The 13,035-nt window shown below is 44.4% G+C and overlaps 1 protein-coding gene across 3 annotated transcripts; it reads left to right on the top strand.

The window, feature by feature from the left end:
• The first annotated feature begins 2,190 nt into the window (after positions 1 to 2,190).
• LOC126990135 (uncharacterized) lies at positions 2,191 to 11,923 on the top strand. Of its 3 annotated transcripts, none has more exons than XM_050848693.1 (5): positions 2,191 to 4,299; positions 5,286 to 5,516; positions 6,559 to 6,738; positions 10,747 to 11,202; positions 11,290 to 11,923. In XM_050848693.1, the coding sequence occupies exons 1-5, from the start codon at positions 3,781 to 3,783 to the stop codon at positions 11,320 to 11,322; spliced, it is 1,419 nt and encodes a 472-aa protein (XP_050704650.1). In that variant the 5' UTR covers positions 2,191 to 3,780; the 3' UTR covers positions 11,323 to 11,923. The 3 variants fall into 3 exon arrangements, 2 of the variants coding, with proteins under 2 accessions (XP_050704650.1, XP_050704649.1); XR_007744042.1 differs by having other exon boundaries at positions 2,192 to 4,299; positions 10,747 to 11,289; positions 11,377 to 11,923; XM_050848692.1 differs by having other exon boundaries at positions 2,192 to 4,299; positions 10,747 to 11,923.
• The last annotated feature ends 1,112 nt before the right edge of the window (positions 11,924 to 13,035 follow it).

The following is a 13,035-nucleotide window of genomic DNA, read 5'->3' as shown; positions in this document are numbered from 1 at the left end:
TATATATATATATATATATATATATATATATATATATATATATATATATATATATATATATATATATATATATATATATATATATATATATATATATATATATATATATATATATATATATATATATATATATATATATATATATATATAGATATATATATATATATATATATATATATATATATATATATATATATATATATATATATATATGGTTTCAGTGAAACCTTTGCTATTGCGCTGGACATATCAAAAGCTTTTTGATAGGGTCTGGCACAAATCTTTCCTTTCCAAACTACCCTCCTACGGTTTCTATCCTTCTCTCTGTACCTTTATCTCCAGTTTCCTTTCTGACCGTTCTATTTCTGCCATGGTAGACGGTCACTGTTCTTCCCCTAAATCTATTAACAGTGGTGTCCCACAGGGTTCTGTCCTATCTCACTCTCTTTCTGTTGTTCAATGATGATCTTCTTTCCACAACGAACTGACTTATCGATTCTTACGCCGATTAATTTACTCTGCATTACTCAACTTCATTTGATAGAAGACCCACCCTTCAGGAACTTAACGACTCAAGGCTGGAGGCTGCAGAACGCTTAGCCTCAGACCTTACTATTATTTCGATTGGGGCATGAAGAACATGGTGTCCTTCAACGCCTCAAAAACACAGTTTCTCCACCTATCCACTCGACACAATCTTCCAAACAACTATCCCCTATTCTTCGACAACACTCAGCTGTCACCTTCTTCAACACTAAACGTCCTTGGTCTATCCTTAACTCAAAATCTCAACTGGAAACTTCATATCTCCTCTCTTGCTAAATCAGCTTCCTCGAGGTTGGGCGTTCTGTATCGTCTCCGACAGTTCTTCTCCCCCGCACAGTTGCTGTCCATATACAGGGGCCTTGTCCGCCCTCGTATGGAGTATGCATCTCACGTGTGGGGGGGCTCCACTCGCACAGCTCTTCTGGACAGAGTGGAGGCTAAGGCTCTTCGTCTCATCAGCTCTCCTCCTCCTACTGATAGCCTTCTACCTCTTAAACTCCGCCGTGATGTTGCCTCTCTTTCTATCTTCTATCGATATTTCCACGCTGACTGCTCTTCTGAACTTGCTAACTGCATGCCTCCCCTCCTCCCGCGGCCCCATGCACGACTTTCTACTCATGCTCATCCCTACACTGTCCAAACCCCTTATGCAAGAGTTAACCAGCATCTTCACTCTTTCATCTCTCACGCTGGTAAACTCTGGAACAATCTTCCTTCATCTGTATTTCCTTCTGTCTACGACTTGAACTCTTTCAAAAGGAGGGTATCAGGACACCTCTCCTCCCGAAATTGACCTCTGATTTAGGACACTCCTTTAACCTCTGTTCGGGAGCAGTGAGTAGCGGGCCTTTTTTTATTATTTTCTTTGCGCCCTTGAGCTGTCTCCTTAGCTGTAAAAAAAAAAAAAAAAAAACTGCACCCTTGTTTCCTAATTCTCCTATCATGACCCCTAGTCGTTTCCCTCCTCTAGTGTAAAGAAAGTATCCACATCTAAGTAATCGCAATCTGAAAACATTTTATATAGCTCTATCATATCCCCCCTTAGACATCTCCTCTCAAATGAAAACATATCTAGCTCTTTTACCCTCTCCCTATACTCCAGGCGCCTCATTGCTGCCATCATCCTAGTTGCTCTTCTCTGAACTGCTTCTAACAAAGTTACATCCTGTGGTGACCAAGCTTGTATACAATACTCTAAATGAGCTCTAACATATGCATTATATAAACTACCTCTTACCTCCTTGCTTTCATAACTATAACATTTCTATTTATAAACCCCAGGATCCTGTTTGCCCTATTTCTAGCTTGTAAACACTGCTTTGAGAATTTCATAGTCTTATCTGTCACTACACCTAAATCCTTTTCATTCTCAACTGCCTCTAACCAAACTCCTTCCATCTCATAGCTAAAATTCCTATTATATCTTTACCTATATGCATAACCTGACACTTCCGGAGTTAGACTCCATCTGCCACCTATCTGCCCATCCTATCCAAGTCCCTTTGCATCCTATAATTGTCCTGAGCCCCTGTACTGTACTAGCTATCTTGGTATCATCTGCAAACTTTGGTGTTTTACTAATCCCTATATCTAAATCATTAATATATACTAGGAACAAAAGTGGCCCTAGCTGAGGTACCCACTAACCACTTCCCTCCAGTCAGACTTGGCCCCATTTAATACTACTCTCTGTTTTCTACCCCTGAGCCATCCACTCCACTAGTACTGTACCCCTATCCCATGCAACCTCAGTTTATGCACTAGCCTCCTGTGTGGTACCTTATCAAAAGCTTGACTAAAATCTAGATAAATTACCTACGGCTATACTGTTTCCCTCATCTAACTGCTTTGTAATGTGTTCTAAGAACTGTAGTAAGTTTGTGAGACACGACCTACCTCATCTAAACCCATGCTGAGAGTCCCTAATTAGTCTATACTGATCTAAATGCTCCCAAATACTACCCTCAATAATTTTCTCCAGAATCTTACACACACACACACACACACTGTATACTAGTCAAACTGACTGGCCTATAATTACTAACATCCTCTTTCCTACCTTTCTTAAAAATGGGTGTAACATTAGCTAACTTCCAGTCCTGAGGTATCTCTACGTAGGAGCAAGTCTCAAAACAACGGTTTATCTGCCACACCCGTTCATGCCGGATAAACCAAGGACTACTGTAATGATGTACTTTTTTCATAGACGTTAATGTTAACATTCAATACATTCTTGCTGGATTAACGGTATCAACGTTAACATTTACATTAACAATATAACGATGTTAAGATTATGATTAACGAAGCCCACCACTGATCATTGGCACCTTCCTTATAGACACAAGTCTATTTTTCTGTCAAAGAAAGTACATGAAATATTTCAGACGATAAACTGATGATTCCCGTCAGCTTAACGCCAGTACTTTCCACTCTGTTGTGCTATAAGGAAGTACCATTGTAAAAGTCACACGAATTTTGAACTGGAAACTTTACACGGGAATTTTCGGGAATACTCAGGAATTTTCATTAAATTAGAGAATTAAACAAAATTGTCCTTTTTTATTTTTTTTTACTTATTTTTATTTATTTTTCAAGTTCAGTTTTAGGGGACAGTTGTTGAATGTCCCGCTGGTGGCACAGGGGCAGGATTTTTGAAGTGGCGCCTATTGAGGCTCATGTGGCTGGTGAGAGGCACACTGATCCCGCGGTGAGTCTGAGCTGATGCGATCAGGACAGGACTGGCTCTGGAAACTGGAGTCACTGGACACGATCAGTAGAGATGATTCATGCACAGTGCTGTGCTAACTAAGGTTCAAGACTGTTTTATCCACACTTTATGAAGATTGTATTGCCTGTTTAATTACAGTATTATCCCTGCCTGCTTGACACACACACACACACACACACACACACACACACACACACACACACACACACACACACACACACACACACACACACACCTCCAGTGTGTTCCTGCTGTAGTGCCTCCCTCACTCTGCCTCTCTGTTTCAGGGTGACAACCCCGAGGAGTGTCCAGTGTGCCTGACAGGCTTTGATGACTTAGTACAGCGGCCACGCACTCTGCCCTGTGGCCACACAGTCTGCACACTGTGCACAGATAAGCTGAAGGAGCAGGGCCGTGTTACCTGTCCGGAGTGCCGCGTCAGCCATGTCGTGCCCGAAGGCGGGCAGTTCCCTGTCTGCTATATAGCTGAGGCCTTAATAAGAAGGATGAGAGATGGCAAGGCGGCGGAACCAGCAGCAGCCTCGCCGCCACCCAGTGCCGGGAAGGGGAAAGGGGCAGCAGGATCAGCTGGCAAGAAGGGAGCAGCGGGTCTCTCCAAGAAAATGCGTTCCTTTCTGCAGGAACAGGAGGCCACAGTTGTGGCCGCCATCACCGCCTGCCAGGAGGCTCAGTCCCAGCTGGACCAGTATGAGGCCACCCTGACAGGCTGGGTCGAGCGGCAGCAGCAGCTGGAGGACAGCCTCCAGGGACTGATGGACCAGAGCAGGAGTTCCAGGGAGCTCCTGCAGCAGGAAAAGTTCCGTGTGGCACCGAAGAGGAAGGAGGCAAAGAAGAAGGAGCAGGAGCTGCAGGCTGTGCGGGAGAAGTTGCGCACTCGTGCAACAGAGCAAGAGGCACTCAAGATGGCTGCTGAAGTGATTCACCTCACCAGTGAGGCGGAGCAGGTGTTGGAGGAGTGCCAGCAGTGTTTCCCTGACGCCGGCATCCTCACCACCGCCAGGAAGGTGAGTGTGCTGCACCTGTGCCCTGGGCCCTCAGCCACGCGAGTAAACACACCAGGCAACACACAGGAGGCATACACAGTGGTGCACACAGGGGGCATACACAGTGGTGCACACAGGGGGTTATGCACAAGGGTACACACAGGGGGCATGCACAAGGGCACACGCTGGTAGCATGTTACACTTTTTTTGGTGTAGTTTTAAGGTGGTGTGTGTTACTGGTTGTTTGTTTAGTGTTTGTTTAAGGCGCGAACTGTTGCCTCACTCGTTGAAGGGCCGGTGTTGCCGTAGCCTGCTTCACAGCTGCTTGTAGTAGGTGAGATAACACAATAGCCTTGTAATTAAAGTGATGATAGATTTGTATGGGCCGAGCGGAAGCCGTTAAGTTCACTTAGCTCACTCTCTCTCTGGGACATGAAAAGGTGTGTGGTTTTTAAGAGTTTTTAGTATAAAAATGGTATTGACAACTTTACACAATAGTTACAAAGTTTGTGTGAGCGGCCGCACGAAGAGGGAGCACACCCGGAGCGGACCTTGTGCCCCGCGCCCTCACCCGTCTTCTTCTCCTCCCTCTTGGCGCTGCTCGCTCGTTTTAGTTGCGTTGCTGGTTCGCCGGAAGGGTGTGTCTTCCGGTGATGACTGGCCGGAACTTACAACGTTCCGGTGCTGATCCTTGCTGATTTAGCGTCAACCCAGCTTCTGTTCTCACGACCATAAGCGCCTACGTGTCCACTAACATCCTGTGGCGACACTGAGCTTGTGTTTCGACACATGCATTCATATGTACATGATAATATGCACATTACAAGCATATACAGGGGTAGACACTGGTGGCATACACACAGGGGACATATACAGGCGTACACACAGGGGGCATATACAGGGGAACACATAGGGGGCATACACAGGGGTACAGACAGGGGGCATAGAAAGCGGCATACAGGGGCGAGGGTGTGAGCTTCTTCCCTAACCCAGTGTTGTTGTTTCAGGTGAGAGAGGCATCTAGTGCAGCCCTGGAGGCCGCCAAGGCTGTCCAGGCGGCTCTGGAAACTGTTTCTACAGAAGAACCCAGGCCCCAGTCAGTCCCAGAAGAACCCAGGCCCCAGTCAGTCCCAGAAGAACCCAGGCCCCAGTCAGACCCAGAAGAACCCAGGCCCCAGTCAGACCCAGACCTCACCATCATGGAAAAAGTGCAGTTCATCTTAAAGCCAAGCTTGAAGGTCAGTACCTCCCCCCCCCCCCCCCCCGAGTGTCACTCTTGTTACAGCGAGTCCCTGGCACACGTCACTGCAGTGCTTACCTTACCTCAACACAGCACTGCAGTCACCTTACCTTGTCACTGTGTGATTGCTGTGTTTGCCTTACCTCAACACAGCACCAGTGGTCACAGTACCTTGTCATGGCATAATTGGTGTTTCTGTTAGTGCCTCAGTGAGTTACCAGTGGTCGCCTTGTCATGGCATAATTGGTGTTTCTGTTAGTGCCTCAGTGAGTTACCAGTGGTCGCCTTGTCATGGCATAATTGGTGTTTCTGTTAGTGCCTCAGTGAGTTACCAGTGGTCACCTTGTCATGGCATAATTGGTGTTTCTGTTGGTGCCTCAGTGAGTTACCAGTGGTCACCTTGTCATGGCATAATTGGTGTTTCTGTTGGTGTCTCAGTGAGTTACCAGTGGTCACCTTGTCATGGCATAATTGGTGTTTCTGTTAGTGCCTCAGTGAGTTACCAGTGGTCACCTTGTCATGGCATAATTGGTGTTTCTGTTAGTGTCTCAGTGAGTTACCAGTGGTCACCTTGTCATGGCATAATTGGTGTTTCTGTTAGTGCCTCAGTGAGTTACCAGTGGTCACCTTGTCATGGCATAATTGGTGTTTCTGTTAGTGCCTCAGTGAGTTACCAGTGGTCACCTTGTCATGGCATAATTGGTGTTTCTGTTAGTGCCTCAGTGAGTTACCAGTGGTCACCTTGTCATGGCATAATTGGTGTTTCTGTTAGTGCCTCAGTGAGTTACCAGTGGTCACCTTGTCATGGCATAATTGGTGTTTCTGTTGGTGCCTCAGTGAGTTACCAGTGGTCACCTTGTCATGGCATAATTGGTGTTTCTGTTGGTGCCTCAGTGAGTTTTGAGTTCAGCTTCATAAGCCAAGCTCTCTAAGGAGTCAGCAGCTTTCTTTACACACTCTTGTTTCCTGCCGGCCAAGGCAGCAGCCTGACGTGGTCTTCTTGCTCTTAATTCCCTTCCCTCCACCGGGGACCTTTGCAGGCCGAGGACTTCCGCAGTCTGACACAGCGCACCAGGAGCCTGCTGCAGGCTGGCCGGGTGTTTGCTGTGCACCAGGTGGAAGGTCAGCTCCGACAAGCAAGAATAGGCCTCGAAGCCGGCCGGGTGTGCCTCCATGCCCTGGCGGACCATCCCCCGCCACTGGGCGCGTCAACCCTGCAGGTGAGCTGGAGCAGTGACATCTCAAGTAATGGACGGCGGACTCTTTTGATTTTGCGGCGTCCTTGTCATTAAGCCGCGAATTTGGAAAATCAACCGCTTTGGTGCGAATCGCCATAGCTCCCTTATTTCTGGGGCTACAGAAATGATTTTGGTATCAATCGACGGCAAAATGAAAGGGCTATAGTTTTTAATACGCGACCGGGCTCCAAAACCGACTCAAAAGGGTAACAAATTGAATAAATTCGCAGAAAATGGCTCTGAAAAAAAACTATTTTTAAGTTCCCAACCTTGAAACCCACTCATTTTTTGAGAATTTCAAAAAACTTATTTAACAAATACTTTAGCCCTGCCAATGTGCTTTCCAATATGATGCATAACATTTTCCTACTCCCAGTAGTTTCGTCGCTAGAGCTCGAAACGCAAACCCTTTTGTGAGCGATTTTGACGAACTCCAGACACTTTGCCGTTTTTGTCTAGTGTGGCCTTGCTATTGCCTCTAGAAGGCTGCACTTTGGCATGTCGCCCCTCTTGGCAATGTAGTGTGACCAGCTCGAAGGAGTTGTTGATACCTCGCCTCCAAGTTTGTCGTCGAACCGTCACAAAATAGACCGTTTTTCGGCCCTTGTGCCGTGATTTGGACACGTCTTAGATTTTTGCATATAACTTTTTTATTTATTTCCTGTTTTCCAATGTTTTTTTCTGATTATTAATCTGTATTAATAGAGATTTGGCACCAAGCACGCCTTCCCAGCTTCAGTAGTTTTCGCTCGAGCTTGAACAGAATTCACGACGAACATTCGCCGAATCTGACTCATTTCACGCGCCGAGACCAAATATATATATATATATATATATATATATATATATATATATATATATATATATATATATATATATATATATATATATATATATATTTGGTATCAAAAGAAAGCAAATTAAATGTATTATTCATAAATGGGAAGAAATAGGGTTGAATACTAAATAAAATAAATTAAATAACATGTACAATAAGGCGCTTAATATAGGTTGATTTATATAGTGAAATGATTATATAAAAATAGTAACTTTTTATATAGATATCTTAAAATGATTTCAGTACAAGATAGTCAACATATTGAAGTGTTCATATATGAATTTTTATGCAGATACATTAATTTTTGTGGCGTCAGGAAGGTTTTTCGTCTCGGCGCGTGAAATGAGACAGATTCGGCGAATGTTCGTCGCGACTTCTGGTCACGTTTCGAGCTCTAGCGACGAAACTACTGGGGGTAGGAAAATGTTATGCATCATATTGGAAAGCACATTGGTAGGGCTAAAATATTTGGTAAACAAGTTTTTTGAAATTCTCAAAAAATGAGTGGGTTTCAAGGTTGGGAACTCAAAAATAGTTTTTTTCAGAGCCGTTTTTTGCTAATTTACTCGTTTTTATACCCTTTTGAGTCGGTTTTGGAGCCCGGTCGCGTAATAAAAACTATAGCCCTTTCATTTTGCCGTCGATTGATACCCAAAACATTTCTGTAGCCCCAGAAATAAGGGAGTTATGGCGATTCGCACCAAAGCGGTTGATTTTCCAAAATTCGCGTGTTAATGACAAGGCTGGGGCAAGTTTCCGGTCCATAGTGTAGGGATCACTGGCTGGAGACTTGACCCTGCCTGAGGGGGAAGGCGGCCGCTGAGTTTCAATGATCTGTGTCTGCATCCTAGCTTTGAGTGGCGCCACATCCCCCGCTACAACCCAAGCACCTCTTCTCCCCGCAGCTTGGGGGCCGCCCTCCAAGGCGGAGGTGCCTAGGCCTCGGCCAGTCCCAGCCCTCCTCTTTGCCTCTCCGTTCTTGCCGGCATCTGGCCAGTAGCTGTCCCACGCTGCTTCTTGTCTGCTGCGTCCCTCACCAGGGCCTGCCTTGTGTTCAGAGCTTTAGTGACCTCAGCCACAGCCTTTTCCTGCCTTTCCCTCGGGTGTTCTAGAAGCTCCTGGAGGTTGGCAGTTTATGCTAACAGAAATTTGCCTTTCCAACCCTGTTGCTTTTCCTCAGTTTTGTTGGTTTTCCTTCTGTCTCTTTTTACTTCCTTTATTTACATTTGTGTGTGTGTGTGTGTGTGTGTGTGTGTGTGTGTGTGTGTGTGTATGTGTGTGTGTATATAACTAGTTGTAGTTTTCCAGGGCCTGGGCTTACGCTCGTGTGGTCCCGTCTCCATATCTGTATCTGTCCAGTTTTTCCTCAAAGTTTTGCACACTCTTCGCCGATACTACATCCTCACTTAGTCTGTTCCAAAGCTCTATGTTTCTTTGCGGGAAGCTATATTTCTTTATGTCTCTCAAGCATCTTCCTTTCCTCAATTTTTTACTGTGTCCTCGTGTGTTGCTGGTGTTTCTTCCTTCTCGTAGTAGTAACTCCTCATTGTCTACTTCTTCCATTTTGTCCCATAATTTGTATTAGGTCTCCCCTTTCTCTTCTTTGTTCCAGTGTTGGCAGGTCCATTTCCTTTAAGCTTTCTTCATATGACACTCCTCCAAACATGGTGTTCATCCTCCAGTTCTGGAACCATTTTCGTTGCCAGCCTTTGTATTCTTTCTAGTTTTTTGGACGTGTTTCTTCTTATGGGGAGAGCACACAGTTTCCGCATATTCCAGTTTTGGTGTAATCATAGTGGTTATTATCTTTTTCATCCTATCCTTATCCATGTAGTGGAATGCTAATCCTATATTTCTTACCATTCTATACGTCTCACCGAATATCCTATTAACATGACTCTCAGACTGTTGATTATCTTGTATTGTCACTCCCAAATCTCTCTCTTCTTGAACTTTCAATATTTCTCCATCTCCCATTCTATATGTCCATTTTGGTCTCCCTTCACTCTTTCCATTACATGACATTTCTTCACATTGAACTCCATCTCCCATTTCAAACTCCAGTCCTAAATCTTATTTAGGTCCTCTTGCAGAATTTCACAGTCTTTACTGTTTCTTATATGTCTCATCAAGTTCGCATCGTCTGCAAACAGGCTCATGTAACTGCTTACTTTCTCCGGCATATCATTAATATGTACTAGGAAAAGTATTGGTGCCAATACCGATCCTTGAGGCACTCCACTATCTACAATTCTCCATTCCGATTTCATGTCCTTTACCACTGTTCTCATCTCTCTGCCCCTTAAGTAACTTTCCAGACAGTTTTGCATTTTCCCTTTCAATCCTCCTTTATTTTCCAGCTTCCATAGTAGTCTTGTAAGTGGAACTTTGTCAAAAGCCTTCGTCAGGTCCAGATACACGCAATCCATCCCTCTCCTGTGTTATGTCTGTGTGTGTGTGTGTGTGTGTATATATATATATATATATATATATATATATATATATATATGTATATATATATATATATATATATATATATATATATATATATATATATATATATATATATATATATATATATATATATATATATATATATATATATATATATATATATATATATATATATATATATATATATATATATATATATATATATATATATATATATATATATATATATATATATATGGTAAAGATTCGTTTTAGGTCCGTGCCAGTATCTACCTTATGAACCATCAGTATCTCTTCATATATAATCTTTTCTAAAACCTTCAACAGTCATGGAAACGCTTTGAAAATCCAATTCAAGGACTTTTTTTTTACTCCTGAAAATAGTGGAGAATGTTTACGGAAGCCTCCTCTGGCGACGGTGCAGCCGGTGTTGCGAGAAATACCTCCTTGCTGAAATAAGTCACGTATACATGTGGGGGGGGGGTCCAGGGGATGGCTAGGCCCCCCTGGTTAGAAGGGGGGGTCGAGGGGGGCGCAGCCTCCCCGTTAGTAGGTCGTAAAGTTCCGTTGGAGTAGTTTAAATATGCTCCCCGACCCTAAACCCTCTGCGAGCTATTTTACGGCTGCGTCGGCTGCAGCATCGTCGCGTGTGTGTGTGTGTGTGTGTGTGTGTTACCACCTGTTGTGTCTGTGTACAGGTCAGCCAGGTCGTGCCGCCCTCCCCCCCCTGCACGGTGTTCCTGGACCTGTCCTGGCCGGGCCGTGCGCCGCGCCGGGTCCACATCCGTCTGAGCCCCGACACCCAGCGGGGCCGCCAGTTCCTGATGCTGTGCACGGGGCAGCGCGGCCCCTCCTACCGCGGCACCAGGCTGTACGAGGTGGTGTTGAAGGGGGGGCCGGGAGAGTGGGTGTATGGCGGGGACTACGCGAGTAATGATGGTGAGGGGGAATGTGTGCTGCTGCCTGGCCTTGAGGAGGGTGGGGAGAGGAGGCCATGGCGGGCAGGGGATGTGTGGGGGGAGGGGAGGCAGGGTGTGTTTGGCATCACCACCAGGGACGATCAGGGTGGGTGGCGTTGTTGTTGTGTCTTCGGTGAGGTGGTGGAGGGACTGCACGTGGTGGCCGAGGCAGCCCAACACAGCGACATTAAGGAGGTGACTGTGGTGGACTGTGGCGTGGTGCTGTAAGGGTATACTGGCCTGCACCACCACCACCACCACCACCACCACAACATTAAGGAGGTGACTGTGGTGGACTGTGGCGTGGTGCTGTAAGGGTATACTGGCCTGCACCACCACCACCACCACCACCACCACAACATTATAGAGGTGACTGTGGTGGACTTTGTGGTGTTGAGGGTACTGGCCTGCACCACCACCACCACCACCACCACAACATTATAGAGGAGATTGTGGTTGTTTTCTTAATGTATTGTTGTTGTTTTTTATTTCCTGTAACCTCAAGTTCAGTATAATGTGTTGGTCAGTTTCTTGTACTATTGAGCATGATGTTTTGTACAGTACAGTAATCCCTCCTTATACACGGAGGTCAGGTTTCAAATTAGACCGTGCATTAAGAAAAATCGTGTATAACTACATTAGACACTGGGAAAGGGCAGAAAATTAAAGTTTACCCTCTTTTACTCAAATTACTTAGTGTTCTTTTGCTGTGAATTTCCCTTTTCTTCTAACACTTAATTTTGAACGAGAACATTAATTGTCCGTCATCCAAGGCTTCATTAAACCAGTGTTTCTCTACACACAAAGGAAACAGTGTCCGCGCTGGACCTGTTTGCTGCTTCGTGCTGTTAAGTGTGTGTGACCTTCACGGATGGAAAAAAATATCATTTATGCAATAAAAGGAATTGAAACTGGACTTTTAGAATTGATTTTTCCTTTTCCTTTTCCATATTCTTAATTACTACGAGAAAACAGTATTGGGGCAGGAAGGAGAAAAACTTAGCCATGCGCAAATAATAGTCTATATTTGACTCGACGTCAAGCAACCCTGTTACACAGTCATGCATGTCATTGTTAGAGGTATATTAAGCAGTAAATGGAGAAAATGCAACCTACAGGTCAATTACTGAGAGGGGTTGGCTACATGTTTTTAGGGAGAGAAATGGTTGTGGAGTGGTGGAGATCACCAGAGATGAAAAAAAGCCTTACAAGAGTGGAATAAATAATACAAGATAAGAGAGAGAGAGAGAGAGAGAGAGAGAGAGAGAGAGAGAGAGAGAGAGAGAGAGAGAGAGAGAAAACACAAACTTATATAGATTGCGGAAATAAGAAAGAACTGTGATATTTTAGTGAAGTTTAGCTTAAAGTTACTCCTACAGTTGTCGTAATCGTCAACATTTGGCAGCCAAGCCTATTTTTGGCAATTAGGTCGGGGTCTCAAACATCGTCTCCCAAAACACCGTCCTTGTCCGACGCTTCGTTAAAATGTTATATTCGAAAAGCTGTGCGTCATGGCCCCTGGGACGCATAGTAGTGTCAGGAAGTAATTCCGGCCAGCACTGTGCACCGTGTTCCCGCCGCGTGATAACACTGAAGATAAGCTGATATATGGATGATGTTGGGAAATGGGTGAATTGTAAGCAACTGAAGCTGAATGGGATGAAACTGAATGCTTGATATTGTGGGGAAGAACAAGGATCTCAGGAGGCTGGATATTTCCACTCCTCGGATAAAAGATGTGAGTGTGAAAAAGTCAGTCCAAGATTTAGCCGTGATACTTGACTGCACTCCAAGAACACTCCAAGAACAGATCAATCCTGCACACACACAGAGCAATGATATAATATTCCCTCACCGCCAATATTACAGGAATGCAAAAATACAAATATCAAGTACCAAGAATATAAATACCTCAGGCTACTTTCATATACAAAATAATATAAGATTATATCCTTCTGTCTTAGTAATACTACACTAAAAATATCTATATCTATATCATTTTGAGTTAATATATGTCACTTTACATAC

This window comes from Eriocheir sinensis, unplaced genomic scaffold (assembly GCF_024679095.1).
Source record: "Eriocheir sinensis breed Jianghai 21 unplaced genomic scaffold, ASM2467909v1 Scaffold146, whole genome shotgun sequence".
In the NCBI taxonomy this organism is placed as follows: domain Eukaryota; kingdom Metazoa; phylum Arthropoda; class Malacostraca; order Decapoda; family Varunidae; genus Eriocheir; species Eriocheir sinensis.
The sequence above is the reverse complement of the archived record's forward strand: the minus strand, read 5'-3'. Positions and strand labels throughout refer to the sequence as shown.